Source organism: Guillardia theta (assembly GCF_000315625.1).
Source record: "Guillardia theta CCMP2712 unplaced genomic scaffold GUITHscaffold_34, whole genome shotgun sequence".
NCBI classification, from domain to species: domain Eukaryota; class Cryptophyceae; order Pyrenomonadales; family Geminigeraceae; genus Guillardia; species Guillardia theta.
The window spans coordinates 19,566-42,176 of NW_005434640.1; the positions used below are offsets into that span (position 1 = coordinate 19,566).

Consider the following 22,611-nt stretch of genomic DNA (forward strand, 5'->3'; position numbering starts at 1 on the left):
GGGGAGGGAGGGCGGAGTTTGTGACGGGTGTGAAGTTTGATTTTATCTACAGGAGTGTGGGACAGGGCAGATGACATCGATGCTCTTGCACAGGTGAAGGACATCAGATGAAGATGTGGAAATGTGTAGATGATGCTGCTGCTGCTGATTGTGAAGCTGCTGCTGCTGCTGCTGATGATGATGATGATGTGATGATGGAGACAAAGATGATGGGGATTGATGTGAAGGAGGAGATGATGATTGTTACGATGATATTGCGAAGAGATTGATAGGGTTCATGTATTCTCTCGTGTTTCATGCCGATCTTTCCCCAATTCTTCACATCGTTTCTTCCTCTGACAGCGCGACAGTGGTGTTGGTTTGTAGAGGCAGTGACAAAGCTGTACATTGCGTCATTATCCTACCGGAGGATAAGGGTGAGTGGAGAAAATTCAAACTCCTTGCATCACATTGATCCTGTTCTCTTTCAGAACCAGATTGCTGTAGCCATGGCAGCAGGTGATAAAGTTGCGTTGAAGAAACTGGTTGTTCTGCGGGTATGAAGAGCATTTGACATGTTCGCAAGAACTGATCGAGTTTGCTAGCGGATGCTCTTCTTGGACGTCATCAAGTTGGGATGTGACCTGCCGTTGTCAGTGCATTATGCTCGCATGTACGACAATGGCCCTTCGACTGTTCCGGACCGATGGTAAGGACGAGTTGTCATGTTGGTCAGATCAGCAGCTGTGCTCGTTATGACGAGCTTTTTGAAGTCTTGCAGTAGAGATTTGATTGCTGTTTGCAATCGTTTCTGTTTCTGTTTCTTTCTTGCACCACTGTGGTGCTCTTGTCCAAATTACGAGGGCTCTACGATAATCTGTGAATTTGATCTCAAGCACGATGCAAACAGGAGTGTTGTTGAGGACTGAGATTCTTGATCAGGGTTGGCATTCTTGGAGTTGTTGGATCCTTGGCACAATTTCTCGTGAGGTTCCAGCAGCAAACTCATTCCTACTCTTTGGATCTTTGTCTCTCGAACAAGATTGCATGAAGGGAGGAAAAAGAAGGTTGTTGTCTGATGACAACACATGCATCTGTGCGTTTATCACTGTGCATGTGACTGCTGGATGGTTTTGCAGGAACGAAGAACAAAAGAAGAAAGTTTGTGATATATCATGCCCATCCCCATTATTACAACAAAAGATAACCAATATACAAAGTCAAACCTTACATGCATTTGAACCTCCTCCTCCTCTTTCTCCTCTTCCTCCTCCTCCTTCCTGCTCCTCCTCGTCCTCAGCTCCATCCTGGTTCATATCCACCTGCTCATTCACTTTGCTGCTGCTTTGTTGCTTCCTCTCTCTCTCTTCTTGAGCAGCTTCGTTGCCTTCATCGACGTTTCCTTGATCACTTTCCTTACCCGCAAGTAGTCAGGATGCTCAAGCACAGACGCGTCCTCCCAGCCCCCCCTGCTTTCCTCCTCCTCCCCTGGATCGCTGAAGATTCCTCCTGTCACCACCCGGAACTTAGTGTGCCTATGCTGTATCTCCTTCATCTTCCATGCCGCGTACGACTTGTTCTTCCACGGGCTGCTGCCCTCCTGCGGGAACTTCCAGGAGGGCAGAGGAGCACGGGACGCGTCTGGCAGCTTGTGCTCGGGCTCGCAGACGATGCGGGGGTTGAAGTGGGTGAGCATCCTCTGCGGAGAGTGACGGAGGTCGTCGGCGTCGATGGTGAGCTTGGTGGCCTTGCGAGTGAGAGGAGAGATGAGTAGCTTCGAGATCTTGTCCGACATGCTTTCCTTGTTCTTCTGATAGACGACAGCGACAAGCTTGTGCAGGTGGAGGCGAGCAAGGTAGAAACGAGCGATCTTCTGTACCCTGATAGCATTTTTGAGGTGACTTCTGCTGTATCCTGCCTCTTCATGTCAGAACACGTTGGTGGGGAAGAGGAGGGAGCGATGGTGAGGTAGGTGACAGGACGAGGGTGTCGGATAGCATTGAAGAAGAGGGGGACAAGAAGGAGAGATGAGGGAGAAAACGAGGAAGTGTAGAAAGAAGAGGAAGAAGAGGAGGAGAAGCAGGAAGAGGAGAAGCAGGAAGAGGAGAAGCAGGAGGTTGAGGGATGAAGGAGAAGGAGAAGGAGGAGGAGGAGGAGGAGGAGGAGGAGGAGGAGGAGGTGGTGGTGGTGGTGGTTGAGGAGGAGGAGGAGGGGAGTCAAACCTTGGCTCATCATTTTCTTGAGGTGACTCACTCGTTTTCTCGCCTGCACTCCTCGCACCCACGCCTGCAGCTTGGTGATAGTCGCCATGATCGCAACAGATTTGGACATATCCAGGTTCCTCAGCATCGTCTGGATCTTGGCAAACTCAACCTGCCGCAGAATTGCTTCCGCCGCATCCCTCAGCTTGCTGTTGGGCCATGATCGGCGGTTCAGCCGCGCCTGCTCGCTGATGTCCCTAAGGCGGGAGTAGCGGAGGCGGATGGCGGCGATATGGTCCTTAAGGAAGCCCTTGATGTTGCGAGAGAGCGCTCGCTCGCGCGCGATGTTCTGGTTCTTGATTTGAACGCTCCTCGTCTGCGAGCCTGTCAGAGGAGGAGAAGAAGCAAGACGAGGAGAAAGAGAAAAAGGAGATGATGATGATGATGATGATGATGATGATGATGATGATGATGATGATGATGATGGTGATGATGATGGTGGTGGTGGTGGTGGTGATGATGATGATGGCGGTGGTGGTGATGGTGGTGGTAGTGATGATGATGATGATGATGATAATGCGGAGGATGAGGAGGAGGTGGAGGAGGAGGAGAAGGCGATGGTAGTGGACGTGGAGGTGAACGTGGTATGGGAGATTTTGACAACAAGAGGAAGGGAGTAGATAGAGAGACGGAGGGACTTACGTGGAGCGTTATCAGGATGTTTGAGATCGTATCGCACAGCCGAACCCACACAGCAACATCGACCTTTCCCTGCTCTTTGCTGCCCTGCCCCCCTCCCTCCATTACTTTCATTAGCTTCTGCAGCTGGATCGATGTAACCATGACGTTCAAGTCCTTGTCCATCCCCGACAGCTTGCAGATGTCCTTTGCCATCTCCTGCAGCCTGGAGCACGACTTTGCTATGAGCTCCTCTATCCTCGCCAGCGCCTCCTGCTTCCTCCTCTCCCCTTCCACGGCTTGTTCAAGTTGAGCCGTCAGCTCCTGGTGCGCTGCGTTGCTCCTCCTGGCCTCGTTGAGCGACTCGACGCTGACTTGGAGGTCGTGGAGCTCAACCTGTGCAAACAGAATGAGACGAGGGAAATTACGCTGCTGGTGCTGGTATTGGTGATGGTGGTGGTGATGATGATGATTGTGGTGGTTGTGGTGATGGAAATCTCTTTTGGCTCAAATGTCTTTCTGTTCCTTCCTGTTTCATCACCTCCTCTACTTCCCGATTGCCCTAACTCATTCAAACTCCTCTCTTTCCCTTCCTCCTCCTCCTCCCCCTCCTTCTCTCCTCCTCCTCTACGTCCTCTCAACCTTCACCTCTCAACTTCCTCCTTCTTTCTCACCTTGAGCGTGTTAAGCACAATCTTCTTTTCTTTGATCGTCTCCTCGTTGCTTCGGATCCTCTCCTCCGCTGCTGCTCTGGTTGTGAACAAGTTTGCAAACCTTGCGACGATCTCCGGGAGATTTTGCTGCAGCTTCTCAACAATCTCGTCGCTCAGCATGTCCATCCCTGGGTCCTTCCGCGGGCTACGAGCTAGTCAGAGAATGGCAGGGAGAAAGAGGAAGAGTAGGAGGAGAGGTAGGATGAGAGGTGAGACTGAGAGAGGAGGGTAGAATGATAGGAGGAGAGGAGAGGAGAGGAGAGGAGAGGAGAGGAGAGGAGAGGAGAGGAGAGGAGAGGAGAGGAGAGGAGAGGAGAGGAGAGGAGAGGAGAGGAGAGGAGAGGAGAGGAGAGGAGAATGAGGGGGAGGAAACCAGGGGCATACCTCAAGGATCGCTTGGAGCCATCAACGTCCCTGGTGCTGGTGCTGCTCCTCAACCCGAGGAGGATCATAGCGACCTGAGTGTAGTAGGGGAGCCGCTGCAGCAACTTGCTGTCCTGCATAGAGTCTATCATGAACTGCCTGTGCTCGCGCTTTTGTTTCTCGTCGAACTCCTTGAGCTTCTTGATCTTGGCAAGATTCTCTTTCCTCTCCTCCTGCAGGACTTGTGACATCCTCCTCGCCTTCTCTCTGAACTGAGATCTCCTCTCCAGCGCCGCTGCGCGCAGGTCGTCAGCATGGCGGACAATCTAGGGACGGGAGGGAGATGCAGGGAGGAAGAGACAGAACAAGCGAACAAGCAAGAGGAAGCGGATCTGTGGTTGCGGTAGAAGCAAGAGGAGAAAGACGAGGAGCAGAAGCAAGGGGAGGAGGAGGAGGAGAAGAAGAATGAGACAGAATAGCGGGAGCAGCAGCAGTAATGATAGGAGGAGGAGGAGGAGGAGGAGGAGGAGGAGGAGGAGGAGGAATGAGACAGGGATCTACAGCAGACCTGTCCTTATGTTCTCGCACTGCTTCACATTCAGCTTATGGACCCGGTCGAGCTGCTCAAAGCTGTGAGCTGCCTCGATCTGGGCTTCGTCCAGCAGCTTCACTAGCAAAGGGATGTCCTGAAACACGGCCGACAGCTCCTCCTCCTTCTCGTGCACCAGCCTCTCCGTCTCTTCGTGCTCGTACCGCACCCGCCGGAGCAGCCGCTGCAGCTGCAAGTTGTAGTGCCTCTGCCGCATGAACAACATCCGCTGCTCCTCGATCTCTGCGCTGATCTTGTCATGGACGGGGGTCGCGGACAGGTCCGCCTTCTTGGCGAGCATGTCGTCGAGGTACTTCTTGTTGTTCCTCACCACCTCCAACCTCTTCATCCTCTCCGCCCTCTGCCAGCTCGACTTCTGCGCCTCCGACCTCAGACGATGCACGAGCTCGTGAAAGTGATCCAGCGCAAGCTGCTCGCCGCTTTCAGTAGACAGAATCTCCTTGAGGAGCTCGGGGACTTCTTGGCGGAAGAGGGGGAGATCGTTGGACCAGCGATCCTCCTCTCCTTCTTGCACTTCCTGCTCATCGCTGTCGTTATGCTTCACTACATGCAGTCAGGGCATCTAGACCTCTTGTTCGTCAAATCCAGGTATCTTGGTCAGTTGCTTGTCGCTCGGTTTGGATGATCCGTTCTGGAGGCGCATGTGAGACAGCAAAAGAGTCACTACAGCTGTCATCTACATCTACATCTACATCATCATCAACAATATCTACATCATCATCAACATCAACATCATCAACAACAGCAGCAGCAGCAGCAGCAGCAGCAGCAGCAGCAACAACATCAACATTAACAATAATAATAACATTAACATCATCATCATCATCATCATCATCATCATCATCATCATCATCATCATCATCATATTTCAGTTTCAATCTACCTCCGTCGGTAATTGAATGCTGTCGACCTTGACAGCAGGAAAACCTCGCGGCCACATGGAGGGACATTGAGGCATGGGGGGAAGAGCAGCCCCTGGACGAAGACACGCTGAAGACAAAGTCAAGAGTGAGGAGGGCAGAGGAGTTGAGGAGCAAGGAGGAGGAGGAGGAGGAGGAGGAGAATCAGGAGGAGGAGGAGCGTAGAGAAAGTAGAGGAGGAGGAGGAGGAGGAGGAGGAAGGTAGAGGAGGAGGAGGAGCCAAGTTGAGATGAAGAAGGGGAAGAAAGAAGGAGTAGACGGGGCGGGCAGGTCGGGCAGGACGATGGAGGTGCTGTTGCCAAAGTACCTGGCAACGCATAGTCCGGGACATTGAGAGAAACATTATTTTGAAAGAACTGCGGTGAAGTGATGAAAAGGTTATACAGAAAGTGACTTGTTGTTGCTTACTTTGATAAGGTCCTCAAAAGAGCTTGTCGTCCTGTGCACCATTTCAACTCTTCTTCTTCACAAGTTTCATGTCGGTCACCTTTGAGTTTTCACTTTTTCGGGGACTGCACCCGTTGAAGGCAAGAAGAAAAACAAGTGAGCAAGTCAGGACGGAGAGGAAGGGCAGGGGCTACGAAGGTGAAGGCAGGAGAAACTTTTGCAGGAGAGAAGGCTAGAACGAGGCAAGGGGATGAAAAGAAGGAAATTGTGGATCCAAAGGATTGCAAGGAGGAAGAGGGAAGGATTTGGGGGGGAAGGGGAGAGGGAGCGGAAAGAGAACAGGCAGGGGAGGAGGGCAGCAGGAGGCGGTGGTGTGTGCGAGTGAGTCAGTGCGTGCGTGAGGGAGGGAGGGAGGGAGGGAGGGAGGGAGGGAGGGAGGGAGGGAGGGAGAGTGTAAGTGAAGGGAGGGGTAGGGTTCGGAAGGGAGGCCGGGAAGACAAGAAGGTGAACTCGAGCAGTTAAAGTGATCGTGCCATGCACTTACATGGGTTGACCGTGTTCTTCCCACGCTTTTTCCCGATGTTCCCTGTCATCATCAGCAACCAGCCGGCTCATTCTGCTGCATCACCTGACGTCGCCATGTTCAGCGTGTTCATCCACTTGTCAGCTACGGAATGATCCTGCAGCAAGATTTCGTCACGCCCTGTCAGATGCTTGTACATCGCACCAGCTCCGACGGCTCTGTCTCTATCCCCTGCTCCTCCTGCGATTCTGAGTCTTCCTCGTCATATTTCTGGCCTTTCGCGCCATCATGAAGGAACTCGGAGATGTCTCTCTCCTCGTCAAAGATCGCATTCAACGAGTGCTTGTTCGACTGCTGCATGTCACCAAGATCTTGTCAGCACTGCGAGGACAGCTCACCTCCTTCAACGACTCGTCCCCGTGCATCTCCTTGCTTGTGGAGGCGTTCTTGTCATTGAGAGAGGAGCTGAACCTCGAGCTCGATGACTTGCACGCTTCCAGGAAGCGAGTATGCCGTTGGATGGCGTCTCGAGTGACCTGGTTCAGACCTTGCAGTCTCTCTTGGTGCCTGCGATGCGAGGTGAGCACAAGTGGGAGGAAGGAGGGAGGAGGAGTCACTTCTTGCTCGGCAGCTCAGCATCGAGAGCGGGTGTGGACAGACGAAAAGTCTCCACCCTCCGCTTGCAAAACTGCGAAGAGCTGGTATCGACGGGGGTGCTGTTGCGGGAGAGGAGGAAGAGCGAGGGTGTGAGGCCAGCAGTCTGCGGCCTCCTCCGCGATGGCGGGGATGTGGATCGAGGACGGCCAGTCGCAAAGGAGAAGGCAGACGTTGTTGAGTTCATGCTCCTGTTCATCTCATACGAGAGAGCCGTCTGCGGTCTGGATGCATTCCAGCTGTCGCCTGTCACCTGCTCAAACGAAAGCTCCACTGGGCAGGACTGGACAGAGGATGCAGCGCTCATCCCTGACTTGGGGCGAGTGCTGCTCGTGGCACTCGTGCTCCTGTACCTCTTCTCGTCGTCCATACGCCGTCTCCACCTCATCGATCTCTTGTCTCCGTCAGTTCTTCTTTCTCCCTCTTCATCGCTCCACTTCGAGCTGAGGCTTCTGCTAGATCTTTCCACGAGCCGCCCATGGCTCCCTTCGCTCCCGAGCTTCCTGCCGCTTCCTCCCCTCTCCTCCTGCCCTCTAAGAGCCGCCATGAACCGCCGCGGCCTCGGAACAAGATCCCCCATCAACCCCGCCATGGCTCTACCGCTACGCCGTTAACAATCTGCCGTTCCCCGCAAGGCGGTTTGTCCCACAGTGCACTCCAGGTGCACTCAATCTTGACTGACGGTTACATTCAGATCGGCGGTTACGGCCCCCGGCACCGGGCAAGGCCCGGTCGCCGGCCCGGCAGTCGGGCCCGCTGAGTAAAATAACCGCCACCGGTCCTCCGCCGCTTCCGACCGACAGGCTGTTTTAAGTTGACTAAAAGTTTCACTCTCCTAGTACTGGTCATTCCCCCCTTTTTTTTACCGCAGTACCCTACCACCATTATTACTACACCCCTGCTACAGTTCGATTCGGAGTACCCCTGTATTTGCCTCTCAAAGTACCCCTGGTGTCCAAGAAGCGACCTGCCCCGTCCGGTCCCCGTTGTGACCCCATCTCTATAAAATAACACCTTCCCGCACTGCCGCTTCCATGAAGCTCCTCCCCAGACCTCTCCCTGCCGCTCCTCCTTCTGCTACATCTCCTCCTTCTCCCTCTCCTGCTCTGGATCTCATTCTTGCTTCCTCTTGGTGTACGCCTAACTCCTTCTCCTCTTGCCATAATCGCTACCATTGCCCAACGATCACCAATGCAACTCCTCACCATAACAAACGTGTTGCTTCCCTGCTACTTTCTACCTTGTTCAGCATCAACACATCTCCGATGTTTGCCTTTGCCAGCATTCTTACTTGATATCATCACATGTATTGAAACGCAAAATGTATCTTCTTCCAAGTGTCCTCACGACCATTTGCCTTAACCAAAGTGTTTGCGAAAAGCTTGTTGCACAGAATGTTTGAGGGTTGTGAAGCTTTGTGACGCGATGCCAACGAGAAAAACGAAAACCCTCATCAATGCTGATTACACGTACGTGCGCGCTTCCTCCTTCATCAACAAAGACGACTCATCAACCTGCCCAATGCCTTGAGATAACTCAGATCTTGATATTCGTACCTTTTAGCATGATTGTGAGGTGTGCGGTTGTCAACGCTCACTTGCCCCTCAGATTCAGGTTCATCCCGCCACATCGACCATGAAAGCCGTCTTGATCAAGTCGCTCGGCCTGATCCATGACTCAGACATCCTTGAGTTTGCCGATGACTTCGCCCGGCCGTCCAGGAAGAAAGGTCAGCTCCTCGTACGCGTCCTGACCTGCGCGACCAGCGCAGGAGATATGCACGTGATGAGCGGGCGAGTGTCGTTTGCCATCTCCCCGCCGTCGTTTCCCTACATTCCTGGCTCCTCCATTTGTGGCATCGTGGAGGAAGCAGACGCGGAAGCTGAGTTCAAGCCTGGCGACCGCGTCATCGGTCACATGGGGATGAAGCCCTGGGGAGCGCTGGCGGAGTATGCTGTGGTGGAGGCTACCAACTGCGTCCTCGCGCCAGACTCGCTGTCAGACGAGGTAGCGTCGGCGTGCGGGGACAGCGCCGCTACGGCCTTGAAGGCAGTTGAGCTAGCTGGAGTGAAGGCGGGGAGCCGAGTGCTGGTTCTGGGAGGGTCGGGAGGGGTTGGGTCGGTTTGTGTGCAGCTGGCAAGAGTAGCGGGAGCGACGTTTGTTGCCTCGACCTCGACGCAGGTGAAGATGCTGACGGAAGAGCTCAAGGTCGACCGGGCCATCAACTACAAGGAAGAGGACTGGTGGAGCATCGGCGAGTTCCAAGAGCAGCCGTTCGACTGCATCGTGGACTGTGTCGGGGGAGGAGGTCACTTCGGCAAGGCTCAGGAGAGCAAGGTCTTGAAGAGCGGAGGCGACGGAGGGAAGTTCATCGCAGTAGTGGGCGACGAGCCGGAGCCGACTATCCACAATCCTTTCCAGCTTGCGGGCTTCGCTAGCCGCCTGCTGTGGCGAGCGCTGTGGACCTGGCTCTGGCCCTGGTCACCTCGGTACATCGCCTTCGTGACCGATGCAGACTCGACAACCATCAAGACCATCCTGAGGCACGTGACTGAGGACAAGCTGCTGCTCAAGATTGATCCGTCGGGTCCTTATGCGTTCACCAAGGAAGGGGTGACGTCAGCTCTGAAGCTGCAGGAGTCACACAGGGCTCACGGGAAAGTTGTGATTCGAGTCAGCAAGAGATCGTAGATTTTGTCAGTATGATACTGTTTTAACCGTACCTCGGCTAATATGCCAGCACGACTCAGTCTCAGTGTGATAAAACCTGTCATAGTATTTTTGTTGTTTCTGGCCGCGTTCGATGTTCCACAAGTTCAACTTCGGTACATGGCCAGTGGCCAGTACGGTACTCCCGCCGTTAGCCCCCGCCTCGGGCTACGCCGGGGACTCCGGGAGTCAGTGCCCCCGCCGTTGAGTCTCCCGGAGTCCGCCGATGGCATGATCTAGTACGGTACCAGGCTCGTGACTCCCGCCAGCTGGGGCCGGGCTCGGCGCATCGTCGGCCTGGCAGTCCGATCAGTCAGTGCCCGGCCCCTCACCGTTCGTGCGCGGCGGCAGTGCCTTGGCGGCCTCGTCAGTACTCGGTGAGTCAGTCAAGTTGAACCGCCGGTTCAATGGTTGAACGGCGGCCATTATGCGATGTTCGGACGAATCATGAATCATCATGTGAATCAGTACCGGCCGTAGAGTACTACAGGCTACGTGACGCGGGGTAGTACGGTACTGAGTAGGCTGCACCGTCACTCACGGCTCGTCGCCGGACTCCGGGAGGCGCGGCCCGGGGCCGCGCCCGGCCGCTGAGTGGCCGCCCCACGGGCCGCGGTGTGACTCCGAGGCTCTCAGTTATGTGACTCCGATCTACTTGCCTAGCCGCTGCCCCCGAGCCGCTTTAGGCGCAGGTCACAGTAGTGTAGTGACAAGCGTGACCGCATGACAGACAGAGAAAAGCAGCAATGATCCTCTAGGGGGTCAACTAGCAAACTCCATAACTGATGTTTACTACAGGGCTTACGGCCACTTTGATTGTAAGGTATAATGTCAGCAAATGGCCTCCGTGTCAGCATGTTTCCCAAACGTTGTGTTTGAGGATATAGCCTCTGTGGAGTGATACCGATGGGGTGCTATTTAAGGGCCTTTCGCATTTGGATGTCATGCGGATGCTGACATGAGCGTGAGGGCCATAGAGTTCTGCCTCCTTGCTCCGCCTTTATCATCACTCCCTCCCTTACCCTGTCATTGCACACGCTTGCCACGCCTTTCCTACCGCGTCCTTGTCAGTAGCTAAATCCTACTCTGTTGCTCTTCCCGCAAACTCATTCAACACTGCTCAACAACCCTTTCCCGCTCCTTGGCATATCAGATGACGTGTGATATGTCATGCTTCTCGTCCTTGTCTGTCACCATCCACGACGTCAAATGGAGCTCACAGCCCTCACAGCAAGCTGACAAGATCAGATCTAAGTGCTTTCGCCTCTCTTCCGCTCAGCAAGCATACCTGCACCAGGCTGCCAGCATCGCGTCCATGTCAATCCGGAGCAGCCCGTCACGTGCTACCAAGCAAGATACAGCTTACAAGAACATAATGGCAGCACGAACCAAGGCTCAGGGCCTCATCATCTCGAAAACACGATGATATCGGGCATCTAAGGGATAACTTCTCCTTGGAGAGATTGAATGGTGTATTTTTTGTTATTGACTGGTCGTACGTTGTAAAAGTAAAAAGATTTTTGGACTCAACGTGTATGTGTGATGAGATAACAAGGGGCTGATACTCTCTGATAAAACTTTTCAATTTCTCAGAAAGTACTAGTACCTGTGTACACTCAGCCTCATGAAAGGCAATTTTCCCCTGGATGCCTCTAAAACACTTCAACGATCAGCTTATTTTGCATGAGTGAACTTTGGATATCGGTACAGATGCACGCTCATCTGATGCTGTTTTAAATTCCTTCTAAATTGATGAGACAAATGAAACATGCCAACTTGAAGACATCTCGAAGTATCTTTTTTTCTTTTTTTGGCCTGTGCTGTCATGATTTGTTCCTCTGGCAGATAAGGATAGCATTGTCGACTCCTGATTTCAAAGAGGAAGACCCAATTTTGCACAGAATATAATGTTTCCTTTTCTTCAAACTGCACTTTCACGACACGACTCATAATCAGGGTGATAAACAAATTACTTCAAACCACGTCTCAATACCCGCAGAGTCAGCCATGGGCAGTTTTCGAGTGCTCCACAAGGACGCCAGAACCTCCCCAAACTCGATCTGAGCTCTGTACACTATTCAATGCATGTCTGTCATGTTAACTCACCACATGGCTACTTGCCAAGTAATCAGAACCAAGATTCATTATCATCCCTCAGGCTAACAACCAACGATACATACTCCTCTTCACTCAAAGGCAAACAAACATTAACAGCTCTCATCGAAACTTTCCGTTTCAGCGCTCTCTCAAACTCCAGAGACTCTTTATCTTTGTCTTGTCCCTCGTCCGGACTCGTCAACCTAGGCAAGGCAGACCTGTCCGAGTCTTCGCCCAGCACCTTGGGAACGAATACCTTCCAAGTGCCAGAGCAGTCCGGCCGCAGCACAGGGATGGGCATTCTGAGGTAACGGAGCAGCCGTTCCCTGGCATCGGTCTTCTCGTCCTCGGACTGGGTCCATTCACAGAGCAGCTGGGGCCACCTCGTCTCCAGCTCGGAGAACTTGAGGAGGTTCTGAAACTTACTCGTCACCTCCAGCTCAGACGACAAGAACGACAAGGGAGAGCGGGCTTCAAGGGCTCGCTCTTCGTCAGTCTGATCCTCTGAGGAGTCCGCTGCGAGCGGGTCCGTGACCTCAGCGCATGCCTCATCTTCGTTACCGTTGTCATCGTCGATGACGACAGGCGGACTTGCAGAGTCCTGACGGCCACCACCAGGCTCACCGTTGCTAAGTTGCAGCTCCTGCCTGTCAAGAAGAGTGACACCTCCAAGGCGAACCGTTGGGCTCTCATATCCGAGGCCACGATGGGTCCAGGCGAGCCCTGCGATGGGCGTCCAGCTACTGTGAGCAGGGTGCTTGGGATGGAATTTGACGATCTCGGTCAGTCTCTTGCGCCCTCCTCTGCGACTGGCATCGCCTTGTGCCTCTTGCTCTAGAGTCTTTGCTCCGACTGTGGCGTAACTTGCCATCAACTCATGCTGTCTGTACCACAGCCGCTCTTTAGTTGCTCATCTCACTTCCTCTAGGGTTCTCTCAACCTTGCGCTCCTCGTCTTTGCTCTTCTCCTCCATAAACTCTGGGTTATAGGCTGGCTGATTTAAATCCGCAGTGACCTTGATAAATCCCAAGAGGCTCGGCCCTCGCCATGGCTGGTTTGCTCTCTTGTTCAACAAAACTCTCTCGTGCAGTCCCACCACCTCTCGACCCTCACCCTGCATGAACAGGCGGACAAGGTTTGCATACGCCTGCTGCAGTGCTGGCAGCAGCACAGATCGCTTGCATTTTCCACTACCGAACAGCTCGATGTAGGCTCTGAATGCCAAAAGGCGGATGTATACTTTGACTTGATGTGGCTTGATGGTTTTTAGCGTATCATGACGGAGAGACAGGAGCGATTCTTGAACCTCGGAGAAATGGTAGGAGCTGCCGGACAGAGCTGGCAAGGGCGGAGGAAGCTCCGGGCCCGAGGACTTGCGATACAGCAGGGGAGTGAAATGTCACCTGAACCTACATTAGAGGCAGTTTGAACTCTCCTCAACGCTTGTTCGATCTCTTTGCATGAGTAACTGGATGAATTTGTGTGTCAGATCATCAAATCAAAGTGAACTCTTTGTATTAGAATTCACTCAAACACTCTGTTGTCAATGATTCTCATAGTTCGATTTGAGTGCAGCAATCCCGGCCGAAAAAAACGCCACGGCAATCTGCCGAAAGTTATTGTCCGCAGCATTGATGACCACTTACCTGCAGGATTTGAAATACTCGTCAGAGAATTTACGATCTCTTGCTGACTCGAATCACAACTTTCCCGTGAGCCCTGTGTGACTCCTGCAGCTTCAGAGCTGACGTCACCCCTTCCTTGGTGAACGCATAAGGACCCGACGGATCAATCTTGAGCAGCAGCTTGTCCTCAGTCACGTGCCTTAGGATGGTCTTGGTGGTTGTCGAGTCCCCATCAGCCACGAAGGAGATGTACCGAGGTGACCAGGGCCAGAGCCAGGTCCACAGCGCTCGCCACAGCAGGCGGCTAGCGAAGCCCGCAAGCTGGAAAGGATTGTGGATGGTCGGCTCCGGCTCGTCGCCCACTACTGCGATGAACTTCCCTCCGTCGCCTCCGCTCTTCAAGACCTTGCTCTCCTGAGCCTTGCCGAAGTGATCTCCTCCCCCGACACAGTCCACGATGCAGTCGAACGGCTGCTCTTGGAACTCGCCGATGCTCCACCAGTCCTCTTCATTGTAGTTGATGGCCCGGTCGACCTTGAGCTCTTCCGTCAGCATCTTCACCTGCGTCGAGGTCGAGGCAACAAACGTCGCTCCCGCTACTCTTGCCAGCTGCACACAAACCGACCCAACCCCTCCCGACCCTCCCAGAACCAGCACTCGGCTCCCCGCCTTCACTCCAGCTAGCTCAACTGCCTTCAAGGCCGTAGCGGCGCTGTCCCCGCACGCCGACGCTACCTCGTCTGACAGCGAGTCTGGCGCGAGGACGCAGTTGGTAGCCTCCACCACAGCATACTCCGCCAGCGCTCCCCAGGGCTTCATCCCCATGTGACCGATGACGCGGTCGCCAGGCTTGAACTCAGCTTCCGCGTCTGCTTCCTCCACGATGCCACAAATGGTGTGGCCAGGAATGTAGGGAAACGACGGCGGGGAGATGGCAAACGACACTCGCCCGCTCATCACGTGCATATCTCCTGCGCTGGTCGCGCAGGTCAGGACGCGTACAAGGAGCTGACCTTTCTTCCTGGACGGCCGGGCGAAGTCATCGGCAAACTCAAGGATGTCTGAGTCATGGATCAGGCCGAGCGACTTGATCAAGACGGCTTTCATGGTCGATGTGGCGGGATGAACCTGAATCTGAGGGGCAAGTGAGCGTTGACAACCGCACACCTCACAATCATGCTAAAAGGTACGAATGTCAAGATCTGAGTTATCTCAAGGCATTGGGCAGGTTGATGAGTCATCTTTGTTGATGAAGGAGGAAGCGAGCACGTACGTGTCATCAGCATTGATGAGGTTTTCGTTTTCCTCGTTGGCATCGTGTCACAAAGCTTCACAACCCTCAATCATTCTGTGCAACAAGCTGTTCGCAAACACTGTGGTTTAAGGCAAATGGTCGTGAGGACACTTGAAAGAAGATACATTTTGCGTTTCAATGCATGCGATGATATCAAGTAAGAAAGCTGGCAAAGGCAAACATCGGAGATGTGTTGATGCTGCACAAGGCAGAAAGCAGCAGGGAAGCAACACGTCTGTTATGGTGAGGAGTTGCATTGGTGATCGTTGGGCAATGGTAGCGATTATGGCAAGAGGAGAAGGAGTTAGGCGTACACCAAGAGGAAACAAGAATAAGATCCAGAGCAGGAGAGGGAGAAGGAGGAGATGTAGCAGAAGGAGGAGCGGCAGGGAGAGGTCTGGGGAGGAGCTTCATGGAGGCGGCAGTTCAGGGTTTTTTTTTTGGGACCGGACAGGACAGGTCCGAGGGTCGCTTCTAGAACACCAGGGGTACTTTGATAGGGAAATGCAGGGGTACTCAAAGCCGATCGGTATCTGGGGAGCAGTAGTGTACTGTGGTAAATGACCAGTACAGTACTACCGTAGTAGCGCGGAGAGTGAAACTTTTAGTCTACTGTGATTCGTCGGGAGTCACTGGCACGATTGTCCTCGTACTGCTTTTTAACTTAACTTTGAGTGAATATTTTAAGAGGCACAAAGAGTCGCCCGGCTTGCCGGCCTGGCACTGCCCGGCCGGCAGCCGCCAACTGAGTTCGGCCTCCGCTCCGAGTCGGAGAGGCCGCGCCGCGTCCGGCGAGCCTGGGCTCCGAGGCTCCGACACAGTGAGTCTTTCAGGCCGGGCAGCCTGAGTCACTTGACAGTCCGACGGTCGGAAACTTCCGACGCGGGCGCCCCGGCTCAGCGGCCCGGGCCGGCGCGACCCCCGGGCCGCGTATCCGTGGCACCGTGGCACCGTGACAGGCTGAGGGCGGCGCCGCAAGGGCCCGGGCATTCAATGATTCACCTAAGTTTCAGCCCAGCCCTTTACCGTCAAAGTTAAGTTAGAAATCATCAGGAGAGTCGAGGAGGCTTGACCCGGCTGATCGGACACTGTCGCGGCACAGAGCCTCGGAGGAGAATAGACAGCGAGAACCAAACCCAATCCTGCCGACTGCTGTCCCCCAAACTTAACTGACAGTGAGTCAGCCGCCCGGCCCACTGCGCGGCAGCCCGGGCCTGCGGGCCGCGTGACTGTACGGTCCGAGTGAAACCGGTGACCTGAAACGCACTGACAGGGCCCGGCCGAGCCCGGCCCCGCCAATACTGAGTACGGGTCATTTTCAGCCTCAAACCGACCCCTTCCTAGCCCCATCGATTTCAACAGCCCGGGACCGGCCCTACTGCTTGCTATCCCCTTGGCATGCCTTCAATTTGAGCAGCGCTCAGCGGCTGTTAGACATGGACGCTATCAACTGAACACTCCTGCTCCTCCCTCCTCTCATTCCCCTTGCTCTGCTCACACTGTTCCGTTCTCCCTCAGGCTCCCTCCTTAAGCTGTGTACAGGCTCAGTCAATCAGGCATTGTGAGCCGATACAAAGTTCAAACCTGAGCTCTGGTCGGACAAACTGGGGAGGAGCGGCGAGCTGACATGCTGCAAGACGGATAAGAGGACATAAAGGCAGACAAGAGATAACCTGAAGCTCTCAGACGGAAAAGTAGACTCAGAAGTACATCCTGGCTGAACTTCTCTTTGTTGTCGTTGCAGTTGGAAGGGACTGGAGAGGGGACGAGGGTCTATCAGAGAGGAAGCGACATCGATTGATATTGGCAGTCTACATCAGAAGCGAACTTGTTACGATGACATCGGAGACGGTGATATCTTACCTTTAATGAGCGAACAACCCCTCAGCGACTGATGCGTTCCCTTCCTTCTTCTCCCCTGTCAACATCCCTCCCTCTCTCGTTGTATCCTCATCTTTTCTCTCCCCCTGACTCCTCCCTCGCTCTCTCCACCTCCCTCCTCAACCTCCTCAACCTCCTTCCCTCCCCCCTCAACCTCCTCCCCTCCTTCCTCTTCGCAGGCGAGCACCTTGGTGTCCGCGCACTCTCGATCGAACTCCACCGCGAGCATGGACGAGGATCTTGACCCCTCGAGGTGCCTTCTGCTGGCTGCGCGAATGAGCTCACGGCAGATGCAGGCAAGGAAACCCCGGGCTGTCGCAGGTGGGCTGGTCAAGTTATGCCTCTTCCACCAGCTTCCTGATCAATAAGGTTGCTGCTGCTTCTGCTGCTTCTGCTGCTGCTCCTGCTTCTGCTGCTGCTGCTGCTGCTGCTGCTGCTGCTGCTGCTGCTTCTGCTGCTGCTGCTGCTGCTGCTGAACCTGCTGCAGCGATCAGTCTTTATGCCCCTGTGGGTCTTCTTGGACATTCCTGCCTCTTCTCTTGCGGTACGACTTGCTCCTGCTCGGGGCTCAGTGTCTTGCTCATGGCAGCTACAGGCGAGGGCGTGGTCGACAATTCTCTCCCTAATCATCACGCTCAGTTGCGTCTCCTTTGTCACGCAGTCGCTACCCCAGTACTACTTCAGCACCAACCTCGCGTTTGACACCATCGAAGTCACGTGCATCGTCATCTTCACGGTCGAGTACACATTACGATGGATCACCTGCCCCTACGACGGTCAGTCTGAGCTGCTAGCAAGAGACTCGCGCTGACTCGCGTGCTCAGGGATGGAGTTCTCGTGGTCGGAGTACTTGAGAAGCAGGGCCAAGTTCATGGTGAAGGCGATGAACGTGGTCGACCTCGTCGCGATCCTCCCCTACTACATCGAGCTGGTTGTCAATTCCATCCTGGGCAGCTCCAGCAGCAACACGTCGATCTTGGTGGTGGCAAGGGTTGTTCGCATCACGAGGATCTTTCGACTGTTCAAGCTGGGCAAGAACTACGACGGGATAGAGATCTTGTTCTTGACCTTGAGGAAGAGCGGAGTATTCCTCTTCACTGTCGTGTTCCTCATCCTCCTCTTCCAAGTCCTCTTCGGCTCGCTCCTCTTCTTCTTCGAAGGAGGCTCCAACTGCGTCATCGCTTACGCCTGCACCGGCGGCGCTGACAGCGGGGTGGACTGCACAATCCTAGAGCTCCCTGATGGGTCGGTGATGGACATCCCTGCCCAGCAAGCGCGGATGAGCTACTGCATGCATCCCTGGGTCAACGATACCGCCCTGTGTTCCAACGATGGTCTAGTGGCTAACAACAGCAAGGCTGGGCAGTGTCAACAGGGCTCGACATGCGTCGACGTCGGCAACGTCTGCTTCTCAGGCTCCGAAATGCTCAGCGCCCTGCCCGTTGGGTCCAAAGTGAAGCTCAATTCCATCCCCATGTGCATGTGGTGGGCCCTCGTGACCATGTGAGCACTCGCCTGCTCGCCTGCTCGCCTGCTCGCCGGGGACGCTGACGATGTCCAGGTGCTGTGTGGGGTTCGGGGACGTGGTGCCTGAGACGTCCTACGGCAAGGTGCTGGGGTGTATCGCAGCTCTGACAGGGCTAGTGGTGCTGGCGATGCCCACGACGGTGCTAGGAGGGACGTTCTCTGACATCTACGAGGAATATTACAGGAGGAAGAACGAGAAGGAGGTAGGAGGGCGGTGGAGTGGAGGGCACGTGATGACTGTAGCAGACTGAGAGCGAGAATGAGAACGAGGACATACCCAAGGGGCTGAAGGGAACGAACAGCAAGCATCTCAATCGAATGATTGTGGCGAAGCAGCTGGCGCAGAAGAAAGGGCCGAAGATACCTCAAGAGTTGATAGCCAACATCATAGAAGACAACCCTGTAACTTCCCAGGAGAAGATCTTCCAGGCGTTCAAAGAGCTCGATATTGCCGTGGCCAGGAAGGTGCGCTGGTCCCTGCTGCTTTCTTGAGCTGGATGTTGATGGCCCTTAGGTGTTGTGGAGTGAGTTCAGGGCGGAGCTGCGGGAGAAGAGCCGGAGCAAGCTGCAGGAGGTGATGGAAGAGATGGAGCAGACATGACATGCCATTGCTGAGAGATCTCGAATATTTACAGCTGTTACATTAAATTGCTAAACCTTGCGATATATCTTCAGCTTCTCCACTGCTGCTTCTCGCAGGGCATCAAGAACCTCTTCGTTCACCGCGTCCTTACCCTTGTCCCCTTCCTCCATCACCCTGTCGCCTGCGCCCAGCTTAGGAAGGGGGAGGAACTGGCCAGGTTTGCCCGGAGCCTCCGCATCTACCCATAGATCAGACTCCAGTGGAAAGTGACTTGACTGGATGTGGCTACCAGGAAGCGGAGGAGCTCGGCACAACTGCTTCGACGTTACTCCCTGTCCGTTGACCCGCGGCGGAAGGACCCTCTTGCCTCCGATCTTGAGCTGGAAGCTGTCAGATACCCGAGAGCTGCACTTGCTCTCTACCTCGCTCTGATTGGAACACACACCAGTCTCACTCTGCAACACCATCGTCATCCAACGATCAACGATCGCTCCAGGCACCTGGCATGCGCTCCCATGCTCGCTCTCCGCGTCCTCTTGCCCCTGCTCGCTCGTCATGCAACACATGCTTCATCATCCTGCGCACCGGGTACTGCCTCGCTTGCACCACGTGCATGCCCGTCCCCTTGCGAGCGAGGCGCATGGAGGCCATCAGGTCCACCTGTTCGCCAAGTCAGTGCGAGGCAGGAGGAGTGGGGCATGACCTTGTTGTTGAGCTGATGCTTCTGGAGAGGGCTCAAGATCACTGCTCGCGGATTCTTCGCGCTCTTATGAGCTCCAGGAGGGCTGCAAGCAGCGACCTGTAAGGGGAGCTGGGAAGGCAGGAAGAGGCGCAGACCTGCTGGAGGGGCTGGCCCGGTGAGGCACCCCGGACTTGATATTCCTGAAGCACGTGAGGGGGGGAGAGCGAAGGCGAGAGCGCTTACTTGGAGTCTTCTTGAACTTCCTCCCTGTTCAGCGTCTTGTCTCTGCAAGAGAAGCTCAGCGTTGATCATGCGTTGAATGTAAAGTAAGTTGAGCTGACCTCTCATTTGCGCTGTTTGGCCTCCTGAGTCTGTTCCTAGCGGAGGAAACAGTCGGCGACCTCTCACTAGACCTCGAGCTGTTCGACTTCTTTTCCTCCGCTTTCTGTTGGTCAGGAGCAGGAGTCTCTTGCTTCAAACTCTGCTTATCTTCACTTCAGGCATGCATCCCTCAGTCTCATCTCCCCACCTTGGACTCGACAGCTTCATTGGCCTTCACCTTCGCTTCTCTCAGACCCGTTCACAACTGCAAACAGAGTCTCACCTCAACACATGCATCGAAGGCCCCGAAGAGCGTCCGGACGACAGGGTCCGAGGTTTCTTCTACAAGTACGTGTTAGTCCTAATCTCTCAACGAATGCTGGGATGTGGCAGAGGGCGTGGCAGCAGGTCAAAGTCGAGGGGAAGGTGGGGGAATGATGGTATACTCGTTTTCTCAGCTTGCAGGCAGTCATCGAACGCAAGCAGCAACGCCTGCACCACGTTTCTGAGCTCGCAGGATAGAGATCAACGGCCTCTACCTTGTTCACTTTTTCCGAGGGTTCCCCCGTGGGCGTTGGGCAGTCCACGTACGAGACAACCTCAGCTTGAGACTCCTGCAAGTCCACCGGTAAACTTCGCGCCTCGAGCTCTCCATTGCTCCTTCCCACCTGAGGGATAGGCATCTCTTCGAAGTCACACAGGAGGGAGTTCTATCAAGGAGGTCAGAACAAGTCCACCAGCGGGCAGGTCGGAACAACCCCCTCAATGAAAGACTCGTTGCTCTGTCCTCTCTGCGGGGAGTACCAAAGTTGTCCGCTGAGATCATGCTGAATGCTGTCGACGTTGTCAATGCTGATCATATCCTGAGCTCCCATGTCCTCGAGGATGAGCCCGACTTCATCCACATCTAGTCGGTCTTGCCTGCACCAGAATTCTTCAGTTTCTCTCAGGTACCATTGTGAGCCTCACTTGTTGTGATCGTCTGAGCTGCAAGATAGACAGATCGCGCAGTCCGAGGCCATCGAGGCAACTTCGTCTACCTGCAAATTCTGATTCTCAGAGCCGCAGGAGAATGACGGCAAGGTGTGAACCTTGGATGCTCTTCCCTCTCGAGGTCCAGACCTGAACCAGACGCATTCAGACATCGAGGGGCAAACCATCACAAGCATGTACAGAATCTTTTGGAGTGTTGTAACGAGCTTCTTGGAAGCAGGGTCATCGAGTTTAGAGTCAAGGATGTCAAAACGCTGGCTCGTAGGATCCTTATCCTCCTTCGCGCCTCTGTCGCCCTCTGCTTGCCAATCCACCTCTTCAACATCCAGGTCGAGGTGATCGCTCAAAATCTCTCTGTTTCAAGTGCATAAGGACTCCTTCGAGTTCTCATGGAAACTTCACCCAGCTGGAGGAATTTTGTGGCCTTCAGCCTTGTCAGCTTCTTTGCCTTGCGATTCCTGCATCACAACCATCAGCTAGCCCGAGTCTCAACACTATTTTTTACCAAAGATGAATCTGCTTCAAGAGCGGCAGGTGCAGGTTTGGGGGATCCACTGATTCAATCAGTCAGAATACAGCAGAAACAGGGATCAATGCTCGCACAGGAAAACTCGGTGCTCAAGGACTATCGGCACAGGAGAGCGTCCCCTCGGGCAACGCTCTTCCAAGCTGATGCAACCACGAGAGGTATGAGTATTGGAGAGGACCAGAAGTAATAGCGAGCTCATTCCGAACCTTATTGCTTCAACTTGCTCGCTCCCTCTCGCATCCTGTTGTTCATGATGCGGATCTGCATCCTGTTTGCCTGTCAGATACTAAGTGCAGCAGCACTGCTGCCGCTGACCTGGGCAGCTGGCTGATCCTGAGTGCCATCATCCTTGTACTACTACACGTCAGAAGCAAGAGGAGGTGCACAAGTTTCAAGGAACCAGGTCAAGGAGATTTCGACGAACGGCTTTTAGTGCTGATTTCTGCCCTGTTTTCTTGTCACAAAGCAGATCGTTGCCTCCACTTATTTGATCCCTTACCGATTATTCCATCCAAGACTTTCCCTCCTGTGGCAGCGTCCTCCGAGGTCAGGCCTTTATATTCTGAGCTGAACCATCGGGAGATTTCAGTAAAGACCCAACGAGAAAATGCTGGCGGGGGAACTGGCAACAAGCAGATTTCATACCTCAGCTCGTGTTCGACTGGACGACCTTTGTCTTGCACAACAGTCTTTGAGTTTGAGAGGAGGCGGATCTCGAAGTCAATCGACTTGATGTCTGTTGCAAGCTGCATTAACTGAGAGCGCTCACTCTCTATATCTTCTGACGGCGTGCTGGGCTTTGAAATGAACTCCATCATCCTTGCAGCAACACGAATGAGAAAGGAAAGTAGCCAAAAATTGTTGAGAACAGACCTGTTCTTCTTTGTGCGGTATTGCTTGCGGAGAAACTTTTTCATTCTCAGCAAGGCATTGAACTTCCAGTCTTGCTGCGAAGAGTCCAGGCCCTTTGGACTGAGTCTGCTGCCGTCGACCGTGTTGTCGCTAACACTGTCTTCCCTCATCAGCTTCTTCTGTGCAGACACCAGCAGCGAAATCTTCTGCAGCAGCCTCTGACGATTCTCCTTCTCAATCCTCAATGACGAGCTCATGTCCTGAGTATTGTGCAAGGTCAACGTCCTCTCGCTCTGCAAGAAACTAGCTTCGAGGTCCGCCACGAGCTGCTCGAGCTGTTGGTGAAAGTTACGACTGGGAGGGCTTCAGGTAGAAGAGACCTCGTTGAAAAATGAGGATGGAGTGTGCCTTGAGTGATCAGCGGCCGCTGCCATGGCGCGAAATGGTTCGGCCGTTGGTGACAATTCCAACATCTGTTATCCTACGACAT

General features: G+C 54.1%; 8 protein-coding genes across 8 annotated transcripts; 4 read left to right on the forward strand and 4 right to left on the reverse strand.

Moving 5' to 3' along the window:
* Positions 1 to 107: 107 nt before the first annotated feature.
* On the forward strand, positions 108 to 1,030 carry GUITHDRAFT_108400 (hypothetical protein; the record flags this gene model as incomplete). The annotated part of the gene is made up of 5 exons (XM_005832449.1): positions 108 to 221; positions 351 to 416; positions 471 to 536; positions 585 to 688; positions 922 to 1,030. 5 exons carry the CDS (start codon positions 108 to 110, stop codon positions 1,028 to 1,030), a joined length of 459 nt encoding a protein of 152 aa, XP_005832506.1.
* A 279-nt stretch (positions 1,031 to 1,309) lies between these two features.
* On the reverse strand, positions 1,310 to 7,620 carry GUITHDRAFT_138762 (hypothetical protein; the record flags this gene model as incomplete). Its single annotated transcript, XM_005832450.1, has 16 exons — positions 1,310 to 1,893; positions 2,202 to 2,556; positions 2,883 to 3,254; positions 3,533 to 3,716; positions 3,956 to 4,229; positions 4,503 to 5,061; positions 5,113 to 5,175; positions 5,428 to 5,534; positions 5,772 to 5,820; positions 5,873 to 5,903; positions 5,952 to 5,976; positions 6,396 to 6,437; positions 6,480 to 6,531; positions 6,579 to 6,728; positions 6,773 to 6,941; positions 6,992 to 7,620. The coding sequence occupies 16 exons, from the start codon at positions 7,618 to 7,620 to the stop codon at positions 1,310 to 1,312; spliced, it is 3,645 nt and encodes a 1,214-aa protein (XP_005832507.1).
* A 1,014-nt stretch (positions 7,621 to 8,634) lies between these two features.
* Positions 8,635 to 9,378, forward strand: GUITHDRAFT_152620 (hypothetical protein; the record flags this gene model as incomplete). The annotated part of the gene is made up of 1 exon (XM_005832451.1): positions 8,635 to 9,378. A coding segment is annotated over exon 1 (709 nt), but the record flags the coding sequence as incomplete, so codon positions are not given.
* A 1,512-nt stretch (positions 9,379 to 10,890) lies between these two features.
* Positions 10,891 to 11,163, forward strand: GUITHDRAFT_108403 (hypothetical protein; the record flags this gene model as incomplete). The annotated part of the gene is made up of 1 exon (XM_005832452.1): positions 10,891 to 11,163. One exon carries the CDS (start codon positions 10,891 to 10,893, stop codon positions 11,161 to 11,163), a length of 273 nt encoding a protein of 90 aa, XP_005832509.1.
* A 702-nt stretch (positions 11,164 to 11,865) lies between these two features.
* GUITHDRAFT_108404 (hypothetical protein) lies at positions 11,866 to 12,705 on the reverse strand (the record flags this gene model as incomplete). Its single annotated transcript, XM_005832453.1, has 1 exon — positions 11,866 to 12,705. The coding sequence occupies one exon, from the start codon at positions 12,703 to 12,705 to the stop codon at positions 11,866 to 11,868; it is 840 nt and encodes a 279-aa protein (XP_005832510.1).
* Positions 12,706 to 13,851: 1,146 nt separating this feature from the next.
* Positions 13,852 to 14,595, reverse strand: GUITHDRAFT_152621 (hypothetical protein; the record flags this gene model as incomplete). The annotated part of the gene is made up of 1 exon (XM_005832454.1): positions 13,852 to 14,595. A coding segment is annotated over exon 1 (709 nt), but the record flags the coding sequence as incomplete, so codon positions are not given.
* Positions 14,596 to 16,170: 1,575 nt separating this feature from the next.
* GUITHDRAFT_152622 (hypothetical protein) lies at positions 16,171 to 18,822 on the forward strand. Its single transcript, XM_005832455.1, has 9 exons — positions 16,171 to 16,604; positions 16,814 to 16,887; positions 16,931 to 17,003; positions 17,122 to 17,178; positions 17,230 to 17,410; positions 17,459 to 18,137; positions 18,196 to 18,364; positions 18,408 to 18,626; positions 18,676 to 18,822. Exons 1-9 carry the CDS (start codon positions 16,590 to 16,592, stop codon positions 18,760 to 18,762), a joined length of 1,554 nt encoding a protein of 517 aa, XP_005832512.1. The 5' UTR covers positions 16,171 to 16,589; the 3' UTR covers positions 18,763 to 18,822.
* Positions 18,813 to 22,594, reverse strand: GUITHDRAFT_108407 (hypothetical protein; the record flags this gene model as incomplete). Its single annotated transcript, XM_005832456.1, has 23 exons — positions 18,813 to 18,982; positions 19,034 to 19,199; positions 19,245 to 19,286; positions 19,330 to 19,404; positions 19,448 to 19,529; positions 19,582 to 19,626; positions 19,670 to 19,711; positions 19,768 to 19,907; positions 19,956 to 19,985; positions 20,031 to 20,089; positions 20,194 to 20,239; positions 20,287 to 20,457; positions 20,506 to 20,668; positions 20,717 to 21,094; positions 21,143 to 21,198; positions 21,246 to 21,294; positions 21,476 to 21,537; positions 21,585 to 21,623; positions 21,670 to 21,716; positions 21,769 to 21,836; positions 21,915 to 22,088; positions 22,143 to 22,456; positions 22,502 to 22,594. The coding sequence occupies 23 exons, from the start codon at positions 22,592 to 22,594 to the stop codon at positions 18,813 to 18,815; spliced, it is 2,511 nt and encodes an 836-aa protein (XP_005832513.1).
* Between the last annotated feature and the right edge of the window lie 17 nt (positions 22,595 to 22,611).